Source organism: Callithrix jacchus, chromosome 5, assembly GCF_049354715.1.
Source record: "Callithrix jacchus isolate 240 chromosome 5, calJac240_pri, whole genome shotgun sequence".
Taxonomy (NCBI): domain Eukaryota; kingdom Metazoa; phylum Chordata; class Mammalia; order Primates; family Cebidae; genus Callithrix; species Callithrix jacchus.
In genome coordinates, this window is record NC_133506.1 from 123,100,307 (window position 1) to 123,124,050 (window position 23,744).

The window sequence follows — 23,744 nt, forward strand, 5'->3', positions numbered from 1 at the left end:
AGTGAGACTCCATCTCAAAGGAAAAAAAAAAGGGAGGAACAGATAGGATAGCACGAGTTTTAAAAAACTCTTTGTATTTAACATTTCATATATAGCTCATATTCTTTTTGTAATACAAATCATTATCAGATTTATCTGTTATGTACTTTGTTGTTTATCATATTTCTTAGACAGTAGAGTGCAACTAAAATGCAAATGTTATCCACTTAATATATTGTAATATCTCATAATTCAATGTACATTGAATTTTTAAAATATTTGAATATTATTGAATTTGAGTATTTGAAAGGCTGTTATCGAAACTTTAAACTTGATGGAAATTTTAATGGTTTTATTATAGTACATTTTGAAAGAATAATTTTTCTAATTTTTAAAAATCAGTCCATCTATTTTGATGAACCAAATCCAGCACGAGCAAAAGGTTCAAGCCCGGAGGGATTACCAGCCTGGGTCCTGGGTGAGCTGGAGACAAGTGAACACAAATTAAAGGAATCATGGAATCTTTCTTCTGGAGAAGGCAACACTTGGGTACAGTCGCCAACTGATGTCTACAGGTATGCTAAGAGAATGGGATTTTGAATGTGTATCATCATTTAGTCTGTCTTTGGAACTGATTTATACATTATGTTTTTTAATGGTAAGTAGTTAGTTTACTTTTCCATTAATTGCATATTCAAGATTTTTTCAATATTTTTAGACATTTTATAGATACCTGTTAACTTCATATATATTTTTGATTGCTTGACAAGTGGTGCCTCAGCATCTTTAAATAACACAATTATGTATTTTGCTTTATGACAAGCATACATGAAGAGATTTATCAATTACTTGAACAAAATATAACATCTTGCAGATCCATCTTGAACAATATTTGTTTTCACTTAATAAAATAATGTAAACATAAACCCCATTAGACTGTGGTTTATTTACTAGAGTATTAAACTTAAATAGGGTTTTTTAGTGCAAAGAAAAATAAGTTTGTGAATTTTTGAAATATACAAAAAGGCCATTATTGTGGTAGCATAATTTTTAGCTTTTGGGAAGGGATAGATTTAAATCTGGACTTTTATTAAATTTCGACTTTGCCGTTTGGCCTTATTCCTTGAAATGACGAACTATAGACAGTGCCGTTTGCCATGTAACATACTTTATACTTCATTCCTCACCATCCTCTTGGTAATTTTAATTTTAGAAGTTTGTTTCTGTTAACGGTGTAATCTTTCTTGTCCACTATAATTTTTTTGTTTATTCCTTAAACAGATATAGAAATGATATTAGTAATTTGAAATGTCTCCACAGTTGATGAAGTCTATTTGTATGTTTCTTAGACCTGAGATATTATGGTAGAAAACTATAAACAAAAGTGAGAGATCCAGTCCATATGAAATTATTTCAGTAGAAAGGTGAAACAAAATGGGGAGGCAAAAAGGAAGAGGTGAAATAATTAAGGGCATGTTCAGAAAAGTGAAAAGAAATGAACAGATGAGTCTGTAGGAAGTGTGGTGTTAAATACTTATTTTTACATTCATAGGAGAATTACAATTTAAAGAGGTGTAATTGTAGAATTTTTGTAGCCTTTGAAGCAGTCTCTTTATATAGAGGCATAAAGAGATTGTGGTCTGTATGCAAAGAAAAATGTGATTTTTTTTTTTTTGAGATGGAATTTCGCTCCTGTTGCCCAGGCTGGAGTGCAATGGTGTGATCTTGGCTCACTGCAACCTCTGCCTCCTGTGTTCAAGCGATTCTCCTGCCTCAGCCTGCCAAGTAGCTGGGTTACAGGTGCCCGCCACTATGCCTGGCTAATTTTTTGTATTTTTAGTAGAGTTAGGGTTTCACTGTATTGGCCAGGCTGGTCTCAAACTCCTGACCTCAGTTGGTCCACCTGCCTTGGCCTCTCAAAGTGCTGGGATTATAGGCATGAGCCACTGCCCCTGGCTGAAAAACATGGTTCTTAGGTTAGCTGCAAAACATCAGTTATTTGCCAAAATATCTGCTAAGAGTCCAGCTGAATTCTGGGTTCCCTCCTAGATATAATGAATGTGGAGTTCATAGCATAAAGGTGAACTAAAGTAGTTTCCTGTATCTTAGAGCTTAGAGCATAGTTTGAAAATATGTGATCTTCCTGGACTGAATGAATCATGTGGGTAGATTTGTTTTGTTGGACTTAAACTGTGTCTTTAACAATTTTTGAATGAGTTGTTCAAATTATCATTTGGGGAATTTCATATAAAAGCCCAACTTTCTGGCTTCTCTTTAAAACTAGACACCTAGAAATCTTTCCAGGAGACAGCCATAGGTTGGAGCTAAGTAGTGCTTGGTTACCCCACTTAGTGTATATGCCTTCACTATTTCCTTCTAATTCCTGACACCAAATTTGATGTCAATTACATCTGTTACTGAGCTTGAGATTTTCTTTCCCCATTAAGTAGGGTTAAGAGGAAAATGAAGTACTTGTTTTTCTATTTTTTGTACTATTAAGTGAAAGAAGAAAGGTAGAGAAGAGGGATCATGTGATTTAAGAAGAGGAGAGGATTGGGCACAGTGTGTGTGTCTGTGGTACTAGTTATTCAAGAGGTGGAAGCAGGAGGATTGCATGGGTCCTGGAGTGTTAGGCCAGCCTGAGCAATATAATGAGACCTCATCTGTGAGCAAAAAACAGAGGGAGAGAGATGCTATGTCTTTGTAGAAGTGAAGGATATCCTTATATCTGGCAGTATAATCACTCATTTGTTAAGTCCTCCAGAGATCTGATTTATAACCATTGCTTTAGATAAATGTGGGAGAGAGATGAGCACATGGATAGTTTCAGTGCGGTGGTCGTGTGTAGTCATGAAAGTATTTGCAGGGATTCAAGTGTGTAAGAGAAGGTTTCAGGGTTGGAAATAGACTTGAAATTTCCAGGGAGTCCAGGTGAATAGATTTTCTTCTTCTTTGGAACATAGGATAAAGTTTGAGAAAATACAGTGAGAATATTCTTCAATTATTACTCATTGACTTTTTTGAGAAAGGAAAACATAATAAAATCCCCACAATTCTAAAAAGTAATTTAATTCTCTTTGTTGATCACCTATTATTAAATGGCGTTTTAATGCAAAAGGATTACTAGAGTAGGAGGCATTCGTTGTCAGTTATATAATAAGTGATGGGAAAATCAGGCACTCTTGTGGCCCTGGTGAGTCCTACCCATCCTTCAGAGATCGAAACATGAAAAAAGCCTTATCTGATATCCCAAGTCAGTTTAGGCGACCCCATTATTTACTCCTTTAGTGTTCTTCCTTTGTTGCATTCATCCCATGTGTAGAGGCTTACTATCTGTCCTGAGGGCTAGATTGTGAATTTCATGAGGTAGGAACTTGTGTTTTTGCTGTGTGCTATATTTCCAGCTCCTAGCACTGGGCAGGAACATGTTAGGAATTCTGTTATGTATCTACATTCAAGAGTGCATGCATGCATGAATGAATAGATTGTGTTAGACACTGCCACATATTTAATTTAATCTGTACAAAATCCCTTTGAGACAGGTATATTGTGGCAGAGGAAATGGCCTAAGAGGATTTTTTTTTTCAACATTTCAGAAAATGTTGAGGGAAGCATAAATTTTAGAAAACATGGACGGAAGCTTGGATGTAGGTTATAGCAATTCCCTTCACATGCTGTGAGCAATATGACAGTGAAGGAGCTGGAAAGGACATGCTTAAAATATCCTTCTTTCAAATATCAGAATCACTAAGGTCAACAAGGGCTGCCAAAACAAAACATCTCAGGGTATCTTATGTTTCTTTTAATGTAATCGTTTTAACTTGATTATTTTTAAAAATTTTAGACTACATGTATATTAGTTAACAGATATTTGTAGTTTTACATCCATGAAGGCATTTAAAAATAAAACTAACATTTACTTTAGCTAAAGCCAAGAAAACTGATATTAAGGTGAACTATATAGTGTGTGCCATCAGATCAGATGTGGTGAATTGGCTATTGATGGTTCTGTCTTCAGAGTTCTTTTCTAAATTTGCTCCTTTACTCTGAGTGATCATAGTGTGCTAATGTAAAAGTTAGTATCTGCTAATCGTGACCTAATATATCTAATCAGTTCTGCAAGAAATTGTTTTAAAAAGTTTAAGAGGCTTATAATATTTGACACATGTATGTTTTTATAGTGAATAATTTATTGTTACTTAGAACTGAAGTTTAATGCTGCCTCATAAATTTTACAGCCACTTCAACTTGTCCTTTGAAAAACCTCTTTAATCTTAAAAGATTTTTCCTCCTTAGTGTTTCTTTTTTGATCACTTTATAAAATCCTGCTTTACTTAGACCTTTTTGTATGTGAAGTATTTCTAATGGCATTTTAGATTATGCTGTTTATGTCCTAGCCTTTTTATATTATTAAAGATACAGAGTCCTTTTGAAGCCTTTTTGTTAGGACTCCCTATTCAGTAGAGATGGCACCTTTCCTTTACTTTTATTCTTCCTGTAGGATATGGTATGTAGCCTTGTTCCAAACTTGTTAGAAGTATAGTGAGGTCATATTTCATCTGGCTTATTCTCACGCTTTATTTTTTCCACCAAGTATATATTATACACTAGTGCACTTAGCATTTCACACCAGACAGCTTCAGCATTTAGCTAGTAGTCCTGTCCTGGTTCTCTTCTTTGCTTTCCTTTTTCATATTTCTTGGTTTAAGATAATTTTATTACCCATATTATCTATAAGAAAAACTACCATTCCACATTGTATTGCTATTTTATATCTGTTACTGCATTTTTATGTCAAATACCTGCCTCTTTTTTCTTTCTTTTTCTTTGAGATAGAGTCTTACTCTGTCACCCAGGCTGGAGTGCAGTGGCACAATCTTGGCTCACTGCAACTTCTGCCTCCCAGGTTCAAGCAATTCTCTTGCCTCAGCCTCCCGAGTAGCTGGTATTACAGGCATGCACCACCATGCCTCACTAATTTTTGTGTTACGTAGAGACAGGGTTTCACCATGTTGAATAGGCTGATCTTGAACTCCTGACCTTACGTGATCTGCCCACCTTGGCCTCCCAAAGTGCTGGGATTACAGGCATGAGCCACCACGCCTGACCTATCTGCCTATTTTCTTGACAATGAAATATTTTAGTTATATTTGAACTTGGAGCCTGACTTTAGAAAACATTACTAAGGAGACCATAGACTTAGATCTCATGCATGTATAGTTTGGTTAATTTCATTTAGTTCTACAATCATGAGCTATATCAATATATATTATCATTCTGATCAGCCTTCAAATGCTTACCATGGAAGTCTGATAAAGACCTTAATTGTCTTGATGGTGGTCTTCATGATCCTCCTTCTGGTGTTCATACTCTTATATAATCCCCTCCCCTTGAGTGTGGGCAGGACCTGTGACTTGCTTCTAACCAACAGATTATGGCAATGGTAATGGGATATTACTCCCAGGATTACATTATGTTATATAAAACTTCATCTTGCTAGTAGACTTACTGTCATTCCCTTTGCTGGCTTTGGAAGAAGCAGCTGCCATGAATCATGCAGGGATCAGATAGCCATAATGAACTGAATGCTGCTGACATCCACGCAAGTCGGGAAGTGAATCCTTCCCTAGATGAGCCTCTAGATGAGAACCCAGCTCTGGTCCAGTCACGATTGCGGCCTTTTGTGGCCCTAAGCAGAGGACCCAGTTCAGCTGTGTCTGGACTTCTGACCCACAGAAACATGAGAAAATTTATGTACATTGTTTAAAGCTGTTAAATTTGTAATAATTTGTTGTACAACAATAGATGACTAATAGTCTTTATCCTCATTTTAGAAAATTAGACAATCTATATGTAACACATGCTTATAAAAACCTCAGTGTAGAAATATGTAGAGTAAAAAGTAAAAACCCTTCTGTGTCCTCCTTATCCCACTTTCCTGAGTGGTAATCACTATGAACAATTTTGTTCATATCATTTTACAATAGACATCCACACCTATATAATTAAGAAATTAGAAATTGGCTTATACTGTACATACTGCTCTGAGACTTTTACTTTTTTTTACTCAACTATGTCTTAAACCTGTGTTATGTGGACTTTTAAATTACAGATAATCCATAAATATACTATAATTTAACCTGTCTCTTCTGCGTTTAATTTTTTTTTGTTGTTATAAAGAATGCCTGAGCTAACATTCTAGTAGTATCATCATGCACCTTATATTAAAATGCACCCAGGATGTGTTTTAATCAGATATTATATGGCGACAGACACAGAGACAAGTAGCTTTTGAAAGAAGAGTTTATTTCTCACAGTTTCCAAGAGGAGGGAAGCATGCCATACCATGTAGCCTGCGTGGAGAAGCACAAGTGTTGGTCAGGAGGCAGAAGGAGCAAGGGGAAACCTGGGAGAGAGCATTTCTATGTAGTGATGGGATGTTCCCTGTTGGACAGAAAGTGAAACACCCATGTGGGGTTTGTAGTAGGAGGATTTATAGTATAATTTCCAAGTACCTACAAAAAGACAGGGATGGTAGGGATGTGAACAACTTTGGCTGTTAGTTAGTTTGGTCTATGATTTCAAGGTACCAAATCATCAATTGGAATATCAAGAATGATTATTATATGCCTGCATGTGTTTTTGGCTATTATGGATTCCTGGATGGGAAATTGCTTTGTTGGTGGGGTTATTAGTTGGTTTAACATCTTGTGCAATGGTTTAAAAAATATATGTGTATACACACACACACATAGAGGTTATTATGGCAAGATCTAATAGGATAAAGTTAAAAAGAAGTATATAAAAGTATAGTAAACTTCCATTTGTGTTTGCGTATATGTGTTTTAGAGGCTTATATGGCTACATGTGTGTTCACATGCATGGAATAGTTCTGGGTACCACACTTGGAACTGTTAAAGGTGGTTAGCTTTAGAGATTGGGACTAGAGTGTACATTTAAAAACATTAAAAAAAATGTGTCTATGGTATTTTTAATAATTATACTCTTACATTTTTTGATAGATACTGTCCAGTTGCCTTCTGAAATAGTTTGTTAAAATGTTTGTGCATATACATTGTAAATTAATAAATTTGTGTAACAACTATATATACATTTAAACCTAAAGATAAAAAAAATTTTAGTAAATAAGTGTTTGTGGATTCCACTTGTATTTCTAATTTGTGAAAGCAGAGGCCAAGTGAGACAAGTTATACCATTTATGGATCTCCTACTACATGTTAGGTGCTGTTCTAGAAATCTTTTCCAAGTTATCTGATTGAATCCTCTATACAGTCCAGTAAGGTTGACATCATTACCCTTTTGTATTTATAGATGAGTTAACAGCTTCAGGAAAGCCCAGTTACGTTTCCAGTGATGGATCGGTTTCGGAATGCAGGGCCTTATGATTTCATACCCATGTTCTTTCCAGTGTACCATGTAGGCATAAGTACTTATGCAGCAAATACGGAAATTTCAGTTTTATCTATTGTTTTCCCTTGGGCAGATATGCCTTTGTTCTTGGTTATTTCTAGGTTGAGCTGAAAGGAAGCAGTTTGCCTTTGTTTACATTCCAGTTCTGACACTTGGCAGCCATCTGTCCTCAGTCAGGTTACTTAATTTCTCTCAACCCCAGTTTCATCATTTGTAAATGGAGATAGTGGTGATATTAAACCTGAAGTTAGTACTAACCCCGAAGTTAGTCCTACCACTATCTCCATTTACAAATGAGTTTTAAGGCTGAAGTGAAATAAGGCGTGTAGAGCCCTTGACAGAGGGCCTGTTAAGTGTTAGCTGCTGTTACCACCATCATCACTGGTATGGTGATCGTTATTTTAATAGTTCATCAGACCTTGCTTGTTAGATTGTTTGGCCATTCTTTTGCTTCTCTAATGACTAATCCTCCCAAAGGGTTTTATCTTAAAGTCCATTGGTCATTAATTATTTTCAGTTACTAAAAGTCATTTTGTATTCCCTAAGAAAAGTAAATTATGACTATGCAGAAAGGTTATGATTGTAAATATGAATCCTGCACAATATCAAAATAAAGAATGGTAACTGTAGGCTTTACAGGACTCTTTATTTAAACAACATAATAAGCCTCTTTTTCAAGGATAGAAGGAGGAATGAAGAGTGGCTGGCCTCATTGTTTACATTTTTCCCACATCATATATTTGAAGCTGCCTAAGTAACTTTTTTTTTTTTTTTTTGAGGCAGAGTTTTGCTCTATCACCCAGGCTGGAGTTCATTGGCACAATCTTGGCTCACCACAACCTCTGCCTCCCAGGTTCAAACGATTCTTCTGCCTCAGCCTCCTGAGTAGCTGGGATTACAGGCATGTGCCACTATGCCTGACTAATTTTTTTTTTTTTTTGTATTTTTAGTAGACACGGGTTTTCATCATGTTGGCCAGGCTTGTCTTAAACTCCTGACCTCAGGTGATCCACCTGCCTTGGCCTCCCAAAATGCTGGGATTACAGGTGTGACCTACCATGTTTGGCTGGTAACTAATATTTTGATTTTAGTTCATATCATTCGTATACTTTTCATGCTTTATCCCAAAGACAGAACACAAAGGCAATAGGTTGTATGCTTGCCTTACAATTCTGTGAAAAATGTTTTGAAGCTTCTTGTTAATAGCTTGTAATTGTTTTATGTCTTGTCAGTGAAGTATGTGTGGTCTGGTAGCTTATTACTAAAGTGCTGTTAGGTTCTGGCATAGGGAAAGATGTAATTTAAGAGCACTTATTATTTTTACTTAAAACTTTGATTAAAAGTTAGGATAGGGTAAAGAGGAGTAATGTTAAATAAGCCCTGGCCTTTAAACACTGATTTACAGTGGAAGAAACACATTGCTTCTGCTTATTTGAGAGGAATTTGTTGATGAAAAAGAAGTTCTTTAATTAGATTTCTTTAGGTGCCATTTTATTAGGAGCCTATACCAGATTGCTTAGGATTTCTAGATGGATGCAAAAAATTATTATTAATTACCTACTATGTTTATTATGTCATATTTAGGCTAATTTTATATAAATGATATTTATTTTTTTAACTCATGTTGGGTCATCTAAATAATACATGTGTTCATACCTATAAGAAAGAATTGGAGAATAATTATCCTGTTTTAAATGATTATAGAGGACTATAGTTTTTACATCTTTGCTTTAATGAGATTTTTCCATGGGGTATTTGATGCTAGATTTTAGTTTGGAATGAAGATTTTTTTTTTTTTTTGAGACAGTCTCGCTCTGTTGCCCAGGCTGAAGTGCAATGGTGTGATCTTGCAACCTCCACCTCCTGGTTTCAAACGATTCTCCTGCCTCAGACTCCTGAATAGCTGGGATTACAGGAGTGTGCCACCACGCCTGGCTAATTTTTGTATTTTTAGTAGAGACAGGGTTTCGCCATGTTGGTCAGGCTGGTCTTGAACTCCTGAACTCATGATCTGCCCGCCTCAGCCTCCCAAAGTGCTGGGATTACAGGCGTGAGCCACCGCGCCCAGCCTGGAATGAATATTTTAATTATGGTCACGAAAAATGTGATCTGCCTTACAATGATGCTCTTTATAATGTGGTTTTCCAGAAATGCATTTCATTGTGGCAAAAAGCTGGGATTCTGTATGTCTTTTATAAATGTGTCCCAATATAGCTGACATCATTTGTGTGTGCAGTTTACTAACATGGCCAGCAGATGGTGATCAAGTATAATGAAAATCCACTTGTGGTTGCTGATGTTAATCTATGAGAAAACGTTTTTCACTTTAAAAATATTTAGTTTTTTAGTCTGTGCATGTAAAAGAATCTTTTTACTTTTTTAAACTCCATTTTTATATGTAAATGTCACTAGCATTATAAATTGCTCCTCCTGAAATTGTTGAATGTATTTATCAGGGAGCTAATCAATGCCTTTCCTTCTTAGTAGAACTTCTCAAATATTACCTGCAAAAAGTGCATTCATTTTATTTTTGAATAGCCCCAATGTTTGGGGAAATATGTGTTCTACAGCAGTACTGTTCAATAGAACTTTCTGATGGTAATGTTCTATAGGCGGCGCTGTTCATTACGGTAGCCACCAGTAAACATGACTGTTGAGTGCTTGAAATGTGGCTGGTGTGATTGAAAAACTGAATTTCTAATTTATATTAACTTAAATAGCCACATGTGATTAGGGGCTACTGTACTGTGCAGAACAGCTCCAGATCTAAATCTTCTGCTTGGCCGTTGCAAAACCTGACTGATCAGATGGAGAGCTGGTGGTCTGTTCTCTGTCTGGATGGGGATGTGGGGTGGGGTCCTGGTGCATAGAAACTGGCTCTGCCACATAGTGGGAGAACTTTCTTTTGTGCTTACTTGCATTTCATGGGCAGCTCCCTTTTTTGATGGTGATCACCCATGATCAACATCTAGTTGGTCTTCTGTTAGTCAATTTCAGGTGTCAGAGTAGCTTCTCCTGAAAAAAATAAACTGTTAATCTTTTTTATCAATTTGTTTGGATAGAACACAGTGTGGAACAAATTTGACTAATTTAAAGTATATATATTGTGTGTATATTTATATTTATATTTTTAATAGAGATGGGGTCTCACTGTGTTGACCAGGGTGGTTTCCAACTCCTGACATCAAATGATCCTCCCACCTTGGCCTCCCAAAGTGCTGGGATTACAGGCGTGAGCCACCATGCCCGGCCAAATCTGACTAACTTGACAATCTATTATACAATGGACACTTGCTAATAGGCACTTAACCTTTTACCCTAGAAATAGGGCTGCTATATAAATGAGAAGTGAAAACTGCTTCTTAGGGTACTCAATAGAATATAACATTTCACACATATAAAACCACTTAGCTACTCATTAACTTCTAATTAATGTGCTAATTAAATATCACTCTTGGGTGTTTACTAAGATGAGCTCAAGTGGCAACTATTTGTAACTGGGATGGAGCAGCTTTGAAAATAATGGTCCTTAGGCCATTATTTCTCGTAGGCTTTTTTCTCCCCCAGTAAGTGAGCTTTGTGACAATTTAGTCATATTTCCCTTTTCCTTTCTTATGGATGAGGCTTTGTAATAACATCTTTTAGTTTTACAAACAAGTTTCTCTTTGTCAGGTAGTATTGAACAATTTTGGTTGTCCTTTTTGATAAACAAAAATAGGTAACAGTAAGCTTATAAGTATATTTTAAAATTTAATTTTAACAAAATTTAAATATTGAGTATTCTAAGCCAGAGATATATTTATAAACATTGATTTAAATGTATGTTTTTTTTAAAATTTGGTTTTTATTTTTAAGTTTTAAAATCACATGTGCCATTTGAAGGTAAGTAGTTGGAAATACGAAGTCTTAAAGTGCTGTGGATCTGTGCTCACCTTTTTCTAGTTTTGTTCAGCATCTTATTTTTTTTCCCACTTAGTTTTTTTTCTTTTTAATAAAGTTCTCTTTGAAAAATTAAAATAAATATGTTGTGGATCATTGGAAGTTATTTTCATTTTTTAATTTTCAGCATTATTTGATACTTTACTGCATTATTAATTATTGGTATTTATTTTTATGTTTCCTAAGTATATTTAGTAATATACCCAAAGGAAACTGTTTTGCAGTTGGTATATAACAGTATTACCCACTGCCAGATGAATGAAAACACATGAGATCAGAAGTTCTCATTTTGGTTTTCTGATCATTTGTAATTCAGTAGTTGTATTACTCTTAAAATATTTTACAGCTGTGAAACAGCATGCATACAATAACTGTGTACAGTGCACAGGTACAGTTTAAAGAACCATTAGAAAATAAACATTTCTATACTTTCAACCTATTATATTTATTAAATATCAAATAGTATATGTAATAGATATACTGTTTGTTAAATAGTATATTGCAGTTCTCTAGAAGACTGCTGGGCACCCTTCTCTGATTGCCTCTTCTTTTTGCTTGAGAAGAAATCACTATCCTATATTTTGTGTTGATCAGTTACTTAGCTCTCTCTTTATTTTGAATTTCATATAAGTCAAATCATAGCATATAAATTATTTTGAGACTTGCTTCTTTCACTCGCCATATATTTCAGATTTATCTATGTTAAATGTAGCTATAGTTCATTTTTTGTCTCTTGGTAAACTGTTAAAATCAAAATATAACACACATACAATGAGAAACATCAAGCTGTAAAGCTTGATGAAGTTTTACAAAATATATGTATCCATGAAATCACCTTCCAGGTCAAGATAGAGAATAGAATCATCTTCCCAGAGACTCTCTTGCTCTCTCCCTGTCATTTATCACCTCTTGAGGAAGGAACTGTGACTTTTTATTAGGTCCCCATAGACTAGTTTTCAGTGTGTTTGATTCATAAAGCATGTTCCTTTTTGTTTCTGTCTTCTTTTGCTCAATATTATGTTGTGAGATTGATCCATGTTGTTGCATTTAGCAATGGATTTTTAAAATTATTGTATGAATAAATCACAATGTATATATCCATTGTACTATGGTTGGATTTTTGGTTTTTGACATTACAAATGATTCTACTGTGAATACTCTTACATGTCTCTTAGTACACAAGCGTACACTTTTTTGAGTGTTGATTTAGAAGTGTAATCATAGTAGACACTGCCGATAAAATTTTTCAAAGTGGCTGTACCAATTTACATTTCCACTAGCAAGATTGAAAGTTCCCGTCGCTCTTCATCCTTGCTAAAACTTGGTTTGTCATCAGTTTCTTATCATTTTAGCAATTCTGTTCTGGCTAGCAGTCTGTCTATTTTGTTTTTTCTTTTAAAAACCAGCTTCTGGCTCCATTGATTTTTTTTGAAGGGTTTTTTTGTATCTCTGTCTCCTTCAGTTCTGCTCTGATCTTAGTTATTTCTTTTGAATTTGTTTGCTCTTGTTTCTCTAGTTCTTTTAATTGTGATGTTAGGGTATCGATTTTAGATCTTTTCTGCTTTCTCCTATGGGCATTTAGTACTGTAAAATTTCCTCTAAAGACTGCTTTAGATGTGTCCCAGAGATTCTGGTACATTGTGTCTTTGTTCTCATTGGTTTCAAATAACTAATTTATATCTGCCTTAATTTTGTTATTTACCCAGTAGTCATTCAGGAGCAGGTTGTTCAGTTTCCATGTAGTTATGCGATTTTGAGTGAGTTTCTTAATCCTGAGTTCTAATTTGATTGCACTGTGGTCTGAGAGACTGCTTGTTATGATTTCCATTCTTTTGCATTTGCCAAGAAGTGTTTTACTTCCAATTTTGTGGTCAATTTTAGAATAAATGCTATGTGGTGCTGAGAATAATGTGTTTCTGTTAATTTGGGGTGGAGAATTATGTAGATGTCTATTAGGTCCTCTTGGTCCAGAGCTGAGTTCAAGACCTGAGTTTCTTGTTAATCTTCTGTCTCATCGATCTGTCTAATAATGACAGTCAGGTGTTAAAGTCTCCCACTGTTATTGTATGGGAGTCTAAGTCTCTTTGTATGTCTCTAAGAACTTGCTTTATGAATCTGGGTTCCCCTGTATTAGGTGCATATATATTTAGGGTAGTTAGCTCTTCTTGTTGCATTGACCCCTTTACCATTATGTAATGCCTTGTCTCTTTTGATTTTTGTTGGTTTAAAGTCTGTTTTATCAGAGACTAGGATTGCAATCCCTGCTTTTTTTTTTTTTTTTGCTTTCCATTTTCTTGGTAAATATTCCTCCATCCCTGTATCTTGAGCCTATGTGTGTCTTTGCATGTAAGATGGGTCTCTTGAATACCACACACTGATGGTCTTGACTCTTTATCCAATTTGCCAGTCCATGTCTTCTAATTGGGGCATTTAGCCCATTTACATTTAAGGTTAATATTGTTATGTGTGAATTTGATCCTGTCATTATGATGCTAGCTGGTTCTTTTGCTTGTTAGTTGATGCAATTTCTTCGTAGTATCAATGGTCTTTACAATTTGTTATGTTTTTGCAGTGGTAGGTACCCGCTTTTCCTTTCCATATTTAGTGTTTCCTTCAGGATCTCTTGTAAGGCAGGCCTGGTAGTGACAAAATCTCTCAGCATTTGCTTGTCTGTAAAGGATTTCCCCTTTGCTTATGAAGCTAATTTGGCTGGATATGAAATTCTGGGTTGAAAATTCTTTTCTTTAAAAATGTTGAATATTGGCCCCCATTCTTTTCTGGCTTGTAGGGTTTCTGCAGAGAGGTCCGCTGTTAGTCTGATGGGCTTCGCTTTGTGGGTAACCTGACCTTTCTCTCTGGCTGCCCTTAATATTTTTCCCTTTATTTGAACATGGGTGAATCTGGTGATTATGTTTCTTAGGGTTACTTTTCTCGAGGAATATCTTTGTGGTGGTCTCTGTATTCCCTGTATTTGAATGTTGGCCTGTCTTGCTGGGTTGGGGAAGTTCTCCTGGATAATATCCTGAAGAGTGTTTTCCAACTTGGTTCCATTCTCCCCATTACTTTCAGGTATACCAATCAAACATAGGTTTAGTCTTTTCACATAGTCCCATATTTCTTGGAGAACTTTTTTCATTTCTTTTCATTCTTTTTTCTCTAATTTTGTCTTCACACTTTATTTTGTTTAGTTGATCTTCAATCTCTGGTATCCTTTCTTCCACTTGATTGATTTGGCTATTGAAACTTGTGTATGTTTCATGAAGTTCTTGGGCTGTGTTTTTTTGCACCATCAGGTCATTTATTTTCTTCTCTAAACTGCTTATTCTAGTTAGCATTCCTGCAACCTTTTATCAAAGTTCTTAGCTTCCTAGCATTGGGTTAGAACATGCTCCTTTAGCTCAGAGGAGTTTGTTATTATCCACCTACTGAAGCCTACTTTTGTCAGTTTGTCAAACTCATTCTCCATCCAGTTTTGTTCCCTTGCTGGCGAGGAGTTGTGATCCTTTGGAGGAGAAGAGGTGTTCTGGTTTTTGGAATTTTCAGCCTTTTTGTGCTGGTTTTCCTCATCTTCATGGATTTATCTGTCTTTGGTGTTTGATGTTTGTGACCTGTGGATGGGTTTTTTTTGGTGGATATCCTTTCTGTTGATGTTGATCCTATTCCTTTGTGTTTGTTAGTTTTTCTTCTAACAGTCAGGCCCCTCTTGTGCAGGTCTGCTGGAGTTTGCTGGAGGTCCACTCCAGACCCTGCTTGCCTGGGTATCACCAGCGGAGGCTGCAGAATAGCAAAGATTGTTGCCTGTTCCTTCCTCTGGAAGCTTTGTCCCAGAGGGGCATCTTTCAGATGCTTGTCAGAACTCTCTTGTATGAGGTGTTTGTTGACACTTGCTGGGAGGAGTCTTGTAATCAGGAGGCATGGGGATCAGGGACCCACTTGAGGAGGCAGTCTGTCCCTTAGCAGAGCTTGAGTGCTGTGCCAGGAGATACACTGCTCTCTTCAGAGCCGGCAGGCAGGAATGTTTAAGTTGGTTGAAGCTGTACCCACAGCCATCTCTTCCCCCAGTGCTCGGTCCCAGGGAGATGGGAGATTTATCTATAAGTCCCTGATTGGAGCTGCTGCCTTTCTTTCAGAGATGCCCTGCCCAGAGAAGAGGAATCTACAGTGGACTCCGCCCAGTTTGAACTTCCCCACTGAGGGGAACACCGCCTACTCAAGCCTCAGTAATGGCGGAAACCTCTCTCCCGACCTAGCTTGAGCATCCCAGGTCAACTTTAGACTGCTGTGCCAGCAGCAAGAATTTCAAGCCAGTGGATCTTAGCTTGCTTAGCTCCATGGGGGTAAGATCTGCTGAGCTAGACCACTTGGCTCCCTGGCTTCAGCCTCCTTTCCAGGGGAGTGAATGGTTGTCTCACTGGTGTTCCAGGTACCACTGAGGTATGGAAAAAAAAAAAGAAAACTTCTGCAGGTATCTTGGTCTCTGCCGAAACAGCCTCCCAGTTTTGTGCTTGAAACCCAGGGCCCTGGTGGTATAAGCACCTGAGGGAATCTCCTTGTCTGTGAGTTGCAAAGACTGTGGGAAAAATGTAGTAACTGTGCTGGAATGCACCATCCCTCCCAGCACAGTCCCTCACAGCTTCCCTTGGCTTGGGGAGGGAAATCCCTGACCGCTTGTGCTTCCTATGTGAGGTGACACCACACCCTGCTTTGGCTTGCCTTCCCTGGGCTGCACCCACTGTCTAACCAGTCCCAGTGAGATGAGCCTGGGTACCTCAGTTGGAAATGCAGAAATCACCCACCTTCTTTGTTGATCTCACTGGGAGCTGCAGACTGGAGCTGTTCCTATTTGCCCTGACTCACAGTACTGGAGTCTTGGAAATCCAAAATCAAGGTGCTGGCATCTGATGAGGGACTTCTTATTGTATCATCCTATGGCAGAAAGTGAGAGGAGAGGTAGGAAAGAGAGAAAGAGAGAGATAGACACAGAGAAAGAGAGAGAGAGAGATGGAGGGAGAAAGAGAAGTGGGCTTAACTAGCTCTTCTATAATGAATCCACTTCGGCAATAATTATTTATGAGGGCAGAGCCCTCGTGACCTAACCACCTTTTAAAGGTCACACCTCTTAATATTGCTATGATGGCAATTAAATTTACAAATGAGTTTTGGATCAGACAAACCATAGCAACTGGTATCTTCTGTTGAATGTTATTTTAATGTAGTTTTTTCAGTTTACTCTGTTATCTTTTTTTGTTTCCTGATTGAGATTCCTTACCTTGCCTGTTACGAGATCAGAGAGTACTCAATTACGTTATTTTCTAGAAATTTTCTTTTTTTAAAATTTTTATTTATTTTTTATTACATTTTAGGTTTTGGGGTGCATGTGCAGAACATGCAAGACAGTTGCATAGGTACACACATGGCAGTGTGTTTTGCTTCCTTTCTCTCCTTCACCCACATTTGGCATTTCTCCCCAGGTTATCCCTCCCCAGCTCCACCCCCCCACTGGCCCTCCCCTTTTCCCCCCAATACACCTTAGTGTTTAGTACTCCCCTCCCTGTGTCCATGTGTTCTCATTTTTCATCACCCGCCTATGAGTGAGAATATGCGGTATTTCATTTTCTGTTCTTGTGTCAGTTTGCTGAGAATGATGTTCTCCAGATTCATCCATGTCCCTACAAAGGACACAAACTCATCATTTCTGATTGCTGCATAATATTCCATGGTGTATATCTGCCACATTTTCCCAATCCAGTCTATCGTCAATGGGCATTTGGGTGGTTCCAGGTCTTTGCTATTGTAAACAGTGCTGCAATGAACATTTGTGTGCATGTGTCTTTATAGTAGAACGATTTATAGTCCTTTGGATAGATACCCAGTAATGGGATTGCTGGGTCACATGGAATTTCTATTTCTAAGGCCTTGAGGAATCGCCACACTATCTTCCACAATGGTTGAACTAATTTACACTCCCACCAACAGTGTAAAAGTGTTCCTTTTTCCCCACATCCTCTCCAGCATCTGTTGTCTCCAGATTTTTTAATGATCTCCATTCTAACTAGCATGAGATGGTATCTCAATGTGGTTTTGATTTGCATCTCTCTGATGACCAGTGATGATGAGCATTTTTTCATATGATTGTTGGCCTCATATATGTCTTCTTTTGTAAAGTGTCTGTTTATATCCTTTGCCCAATTTTGAATTGGCTTGTTTGTTTTTTTCCTGTAAATCTGTTTGAGTTCTTTGTAAATTCTGAATATCAGCCCTTTGTCAGATGGGTAAACTGCAAAAATTTTTTCCCATTCTGTTGGTTGCCGATCCACTCTAGTGACTGTTTCTTTTGCCGTGCAGAAGCTGTGGAGTCTCATTAAGTCCCATTTGTCTGTTTTGGCTTTTGTTGCCAATGCTTTTGGTGTTTTGTTCATGAAGTCCTTGCCTACTCTTATGTCCTGAATGGTTTTGCCTAGATTTCCTTCTAGGGTTTTTATGGTGCCAGGTCTTATGTTTAAGTCTTTAATCCATCTGGAGTTAATTTTGGTGTAAGGTGTCAGGAAGGGGTCCAGTTTCTGCTTTCTGCACATGGCTAGCCAGTTTTCCCAGCAGCATTTGTTGAACAGGGAATCCTTTCCCCATTGCTTGTTTTTGTTGGGTTTATCAAAGATTGTATGGTTGTAGCTATGTTGTGTTGCCTCCGATGCCTCTGTTCTGAACCATTGGTCTATATCTCTGTTTTGGTACAGTACCATGCTGTTTTGATTACTGTAGCCTTGTAGTATAGTTTGAAATCTGGTAGTGTGATTCCCCCTGCTGTGTTCTTTTTGCTTAGAATTGACTCGGTTATGCGGGCTCTCTTTTGGTTCCATATGAAGTTCATGGTGGTTTTTTCCAGTTCTGTGATGAAAGTCAATGGTAGCTTGATGGGTATAGCATTGATTCTGTAAATTACTTTGGGCAGTATAGCCATTTTTATGATATTAATTCTTCCTAACCATGAACATGGAATGTTTCTCCATCTGTTTGTGTCCTCTCTGATTTCGTTGAGCAGTGGTTTGTAGTTTTCCTTGAAGAGGTCCCTTATGTTCCTTGTGAGTTGTATTCCAAGGTATTTTATTCTTTTTGTAGCAATTGTGATTGGCAGTTCGTTCTTGATTTGGCTCTCTTTAAGTCTGTTATTGGTGTAGAGGAAGGCTTGTGATTTTTGCACATTGATTTTATATCCTGAGACTTTGCTGAAGTTGCTTATCAGTTTCAGGAGTTTTTGGGCTGAGGTGATGGGGTGTTCTAGGTATACCGTCATGTCATCTGCAAATAGAGACAATTTGGCTTCCACCTTTCCTATTTGAATACCTTTTATTTCTTTTTCTTGCCTGATTGCTGTGGCTAGAACTTCCAGTACTCTATTGAATAGGAGTGGTGACAGAGGGCATCCTTGTCTAGTGCCGGATTTCAAAGGGAATGCTTCCAGTTTTTGCCCATTCAGTATGATATTGGCTGTTGGTTTGTCATAAATAGCTTTTATTACTTTGAGATACGTTCCATTGATACCGAGTTGATTGAGGGTTTTTAGCATAAAGGGCTGTTGAATTTTGTCAAAGGCCTTCTCTGCATCAATTGAGATAATCATGTGGTGTTTGTTTTTGGTTCTGTTTATGTGGTGAATTACATTTATAGACTTGCGTATGTTGAACCAGCCTTGCATTTCCAGGATGAATCCTACTTGATCATGATGAATAAGTTTTTTGATTTGCTGTTGCAGTCGGCTTGCCAATATTTTATTGAAGATTTTTGCATCTATGTTCATCATGGATATTGGCCTCAAGTTTTCTTTTCTTGTTGGGTCTCTGCTGGGTTTTGGTATCAGGATGATATTGGTCTCATAGAATGATTTGAGAAGGATTTCTTCTTTTTGGATTATTTGGAATAGTTTCAGAAGAAATGGTACCAGCTCCTCTTTGTGTGTCTGGTAGAATTTGGCTATGAACCCATCTGGACCTGGGCTTTTTTTGTGTGGTAGGCTCTTAATTGCTGCCTCGACGTCTGCCCTTGTTATTGGTCTATTCATAGTTTCAGCTTTCTCCTGGTTTAGGCTTGGGAGGACACAGGAATTTATCCATTTCTTCCAGGTTTACTCGTTTATGTGCGTAGAGTTGTTTGTAATATTCTCTGATGATGGTTTGAATTTCTGTGGAATCTGTGGTGATTTCTTCTTTATCATTTTTTATTGCATCTATTTGGTTGTTCTCTCTTTGTTGCTTTAAAGTCTATTTTATCGGAGATGAGAATTGCAACTTCTGCTTTCTTTTGCTCTCCATTTGCTTGGTAAATCTTCCTCCATCCCTTTATTTTGAGCCTTTGTGTATCCTTGCATGTGAGACGGGTTTCCTGGATACAGCACACTGATGGGTTTAGGCTTTTTATCCAATTTGCCAGTCTCTGTCTTTTGATTGGTGCATTTAGTTCATTTACATTTAGGGTTAATATTGTTATGTGTGAATTTGATGCTGCAATTTTGATGGTAGCTGGCTGTTTTGCACGTTAGTTGTTGTAGATTCTTCATTATGTTGATGCTCTTTAGCATTTAGTGTGATTTTGGAATGGCTGGTACTGGTTGTTCATTTCTATGTGTAGTGCCTCTTTCAGGAGCTCTTGTAAAGCAGGCCTGGAGGTGACAAAATCTCTGAATACTTGCTTGTTCGCAAAGGATTTTAATTTTCCTTCACTTCTGAAGCTCAGTTTGGCTGGATATGAAATTCTGGGTTGAATGTTCTTTTCTTTAAGGATGTTGAATATTGGCCCCCACTTTCTTCTGGCTTTTAGAGTTTCTGACGAGAGATCTGCTGTGAGTCTGATGGGCTTCCCTTTGTGGGTGACCCGACCTTTCTCTCTGGCTGCCCTTAATATTTTCTCCTTTATTTCAACTTTGTTGAATCTGACGATTATGTGCCTTGGGGTTGCTCTTCTTGCGGAATATCTTTGTGGTGTTCTCTGTATTTCCTGCAATTGAGTGTTGGCCTGTCTTAGTAGGTGGGGGAAATTTTCCTGGATAATATCCTGAAGAGTATTTTCCAGCTTGGATTCATTCTCCTCGTCACATTCTGGTATGCCTATCAAATGTAGGTTAGGTCTCTTCACATAGTCCCACATTTCTTGGAGACTTTGTTCATTCCTTTTTGCGCTTTTTTCTCTTATCTTGGTTTCTCCTTTTATTTCATTGAGTTGATCTTCGACTTCTGATATTCTTTCTTCTGCTTGGTCAATTAGGCTATTGAAACTTGTGCATACTTTGCAAAGTTCTCGTATTGTGTTTTTCAGCTTCTTTAATTCATTCATATTCCTCTCTAAGGTATCCATTCTTGTGATCATTTCCTCAAATCTTTTTTCAAGGTTCTCAGTTCCTTTGCATTGATTTAAAACATGTTCTTTTAGCTCACAAAAGTTTCTCATTATCCACCTTCTGAAGTCTAATTCCATCTTTTCGTCACAGTCATTCTCTATCCAGCTTTGTTCCCTTGCTGGTGAGGAGTTTTGGTTCTTTCTAGGTGGCGAGGTGTTCTGGTTTGGGTGTTTTCCTCCTTTTTGTGCTGGTTTCTTCCCAGCTTTGTGGATTTATCCACCTGTCGTCTGTGTAGTTGCTGACTTTTCAATTGGGTCTCTGAGTGGACACCCAGATTGTTGATGATGAATTATTTCTGTTACTTGGTTTTCTTTCTACCAGTCTAGCCCCTTCGCTGTACGACTGCTGAGGTCCACTCCAGGCCCTGCTTGTCTGGGGTGCACCTATAGCAGCTGCGGAACAGTGACGGATGCCACCAGTTTCTTTTTCTGCTATCTTTGTCCCAGAATGATGCCTGCCAAATGTCAGTCTTTTGGATATAGAGGGGTCAGGGAGCTGCTTGAGAAGACAGTCTGTACTTTGTAGGAGCTCAAGTGCTGAGCTATGAGCTCTGTTGTTCATTCAGGGTTGTTAGGCTGCTAGGTTTAATTCTGCTGCAACATAATTCATAACAAAACCCTTTTTTTTTCAGATGCTCTGTCTGGGGGGGGGGTTGGGCTTTTCTTGTGAGTGTCCGCCTCACTTTCCTGCCCAGCTAGGAGGCAGTCTAGTCAATTTTTGCCTGCTGAGGCTCCGCCCTGCTGGTGTGAGGTTCGCCCTGTTGCTGCAGGGTCTGCCCTTCTGCTGTGGTCTCCGCCTTGTTGCCACGGGCTATGCCCTGTGGCGGAGTCTCTCTGTTGTACCGGGTTGCCTCAGCAACGGCAGGCTGCGTCAGCAATGGGCGTGTACCTCAGTAGGGGCTGATTGCCTCGGTAATGGCGGACGCCCCTCCCCCACGGTGCTGCGCTTTAAGGAAACCTCCTCACTGGGAGCGTTTGGAATCGCTGTTTTGTTTGTCGCTTTGTGCTACCTCGAAAGCTGTTTCCCTGGATTTCCTGGGCTGGCTCACTGTCCAAGTCTTGTTCAGTCTCAAGTTCAGCCCTCTCAGGTCTCAGTTTGCCGGTTCAACAGGGCACCTGTAACAGTGTGCTTTTGTATGGAGTTTTGGCAGCCGCACCGGCTGCCAGCTACACCAGCCTGGGCCTCTGCCTGGCATCCCGTGTCTCTTTTATACCTGGGAATTTCCCCGTTCTGTGGGCAACTAAGATCTGTCTGGAAATGCATCCCCGACTCACCATCTCCATGCATCCAGCGAGAGCTTCAATCCTCGGTTGTTCTCACAGCGCCATCTTGAGTCCTCCGTAGGCAAAATTTCTAAAGTCACATATAAAAAACACAAAACAGTGAAGGAAACATTTACAAACTGAAATATCAAAACTATTTTTCTTTTTGAAGGCACCCTTTGGAAAATTACCTGGCAAGGTACAGAATGGGAGAAAAATTTTTATCACATATATCTGACAAAGGACTTGTGCCAAGAATATGTAAAGGATTCTTACAACTTAAGGGAGAACACAATCCAATTAATGTGCAAAAGTTTACAGACACTTCACAAGAGAAAATATGTGAATGGCTAATATACATATATGAAAAGATGGCCAGCATCATTCTTTATCAGGGAAATTCAAATTATAAAGCACAATATGATACCACTGCATACCCATTAGAATGGCTAAAATTATAAGTCTTTAGAAGATCAAGTATGGTGGTGAGATGATGAAACTGAAAGTCTCATATACTGTTGATGGGAGTGTAATATTATACAACCACTCTGAAAAACAGTTTGGCGATTTCTTATGAATTTTAAGATAAGTTACCATATGGCCCAGCAGTTCTATTTCTAGATACTTGGTCAAGAGAAGTGAAAACATATGTCCCCATAAATACTTGAATGTTCATAGAACTTTATTCATAATAGCCCAAATGTGTAAACAATCCAAATGTCCATCAACACATCATTATAGTTTATGTATATATGGAATACTACAAAACAATAGATAAGGATTTTTTTTTTTTTTGAGTTGGTGTCTTGCTCTGTTGCCCACACTGGAGTGCAGTGGTGCAATCTCAGCTCACTGCAGCCTCCGCCTCCTGGGTTCAAGTGATTCTTCTGCCTCAGCCTCCTGAGTAGCTGAGACTACAGATCTGCAGCACCACTCCTGGCTAAACTTTGTATTTTTAGTAGAGATGGGGTTTCACCATGTTGGCCAGGCTGGTCTCGAACTCTTGACCTCAGGTGATCCTCCTGCCTCGGGCTCCCAAAATGCTGGAATTACCAGTGTGAGCTGTCACGTTCAGTGAATAATGAACTTTTGATATGTGCAACAACATGGATAAATCTCAAAAATGTTATAGGTCAGACATAAACATACTATTTAATTTCACATATAGACTCTAAAAAATACTGGTTCTCTGAAATTGGAGGAAGAGGTAAGTTGACTCTCATATCTCAGGCTCAAAGAATTTTTGGCTGTGATTGAAATAATATGTATATTTAGTGTATATTTTTGTCAGTACTCATAAAATTATGCATTTTACAAGGATATGGCTTTATTGTACACAGTTATACCTCAATAAACAATAAAAATCAGGTACAGATGTGGCTGTCTTCCAGGGTGTGGGTTCTTTCATCCTGAACCTGTAAGCTAAAGGAAGACATTATCCTTCCCCACACACTCACCTACACAGCCAACAATGGTGAGAAAGGGACCAGAGAACTGCAGTCAACTTTCCCATTTAAAGAGCACAGAAAATGGGAGGCAGATTGCAATGGTAGTTTATAGCAGTTCTAAAATCTAGCCAGGCATTCATTGCCCGTTTCATGAGAGGGCTTTGTGCTGCCTCCTGGAAGTGGTTCTTTGTGGCTGTTTGCTCTGTCCTTCAGGATCTTGGCTTTTCCCTCTGAGCTATCTTTCTGGTACCATACAAAATAATTTGCTTTAAGCTGAGTAGTTTTCTCAACCTGCTT

The 23,744-nt window shown here is 38.1% G+C and overlaps 1 protein-coding gene across 33 annotated transcripts in view; it reads left to right on the top strand.

Moving 5' to 3' along the window:
- Positions 1–23,744, top strand: part of CEP112 (centrosomal protein 112) — a 705,692-nt gene that overhangs the window by 25,841 nt on the left and 656,107 nt on the right. For 30 of the 33 annotated variants that reach the window (XR_008481664.2, XR_008481665.2, XR_008481666.2 and 27 more), the window contains one exon: positions 382–554. Coding sequence is in view for 25 of the 33 variants with exons in the window: in XM_054256393.2 (XP_054112368.1) it covers positions 382–554 (173 nt within the window). In the remaining 8 variants the exon portion in view is untranslated. The remainder of the gene's footprint in view (positions 1–381; positions 555–23,744) is intronic. The other 3 variants (XM_078374491.1, XM_054256402.2, XM_078374493.1) reach the window with 1 other exon arrangement.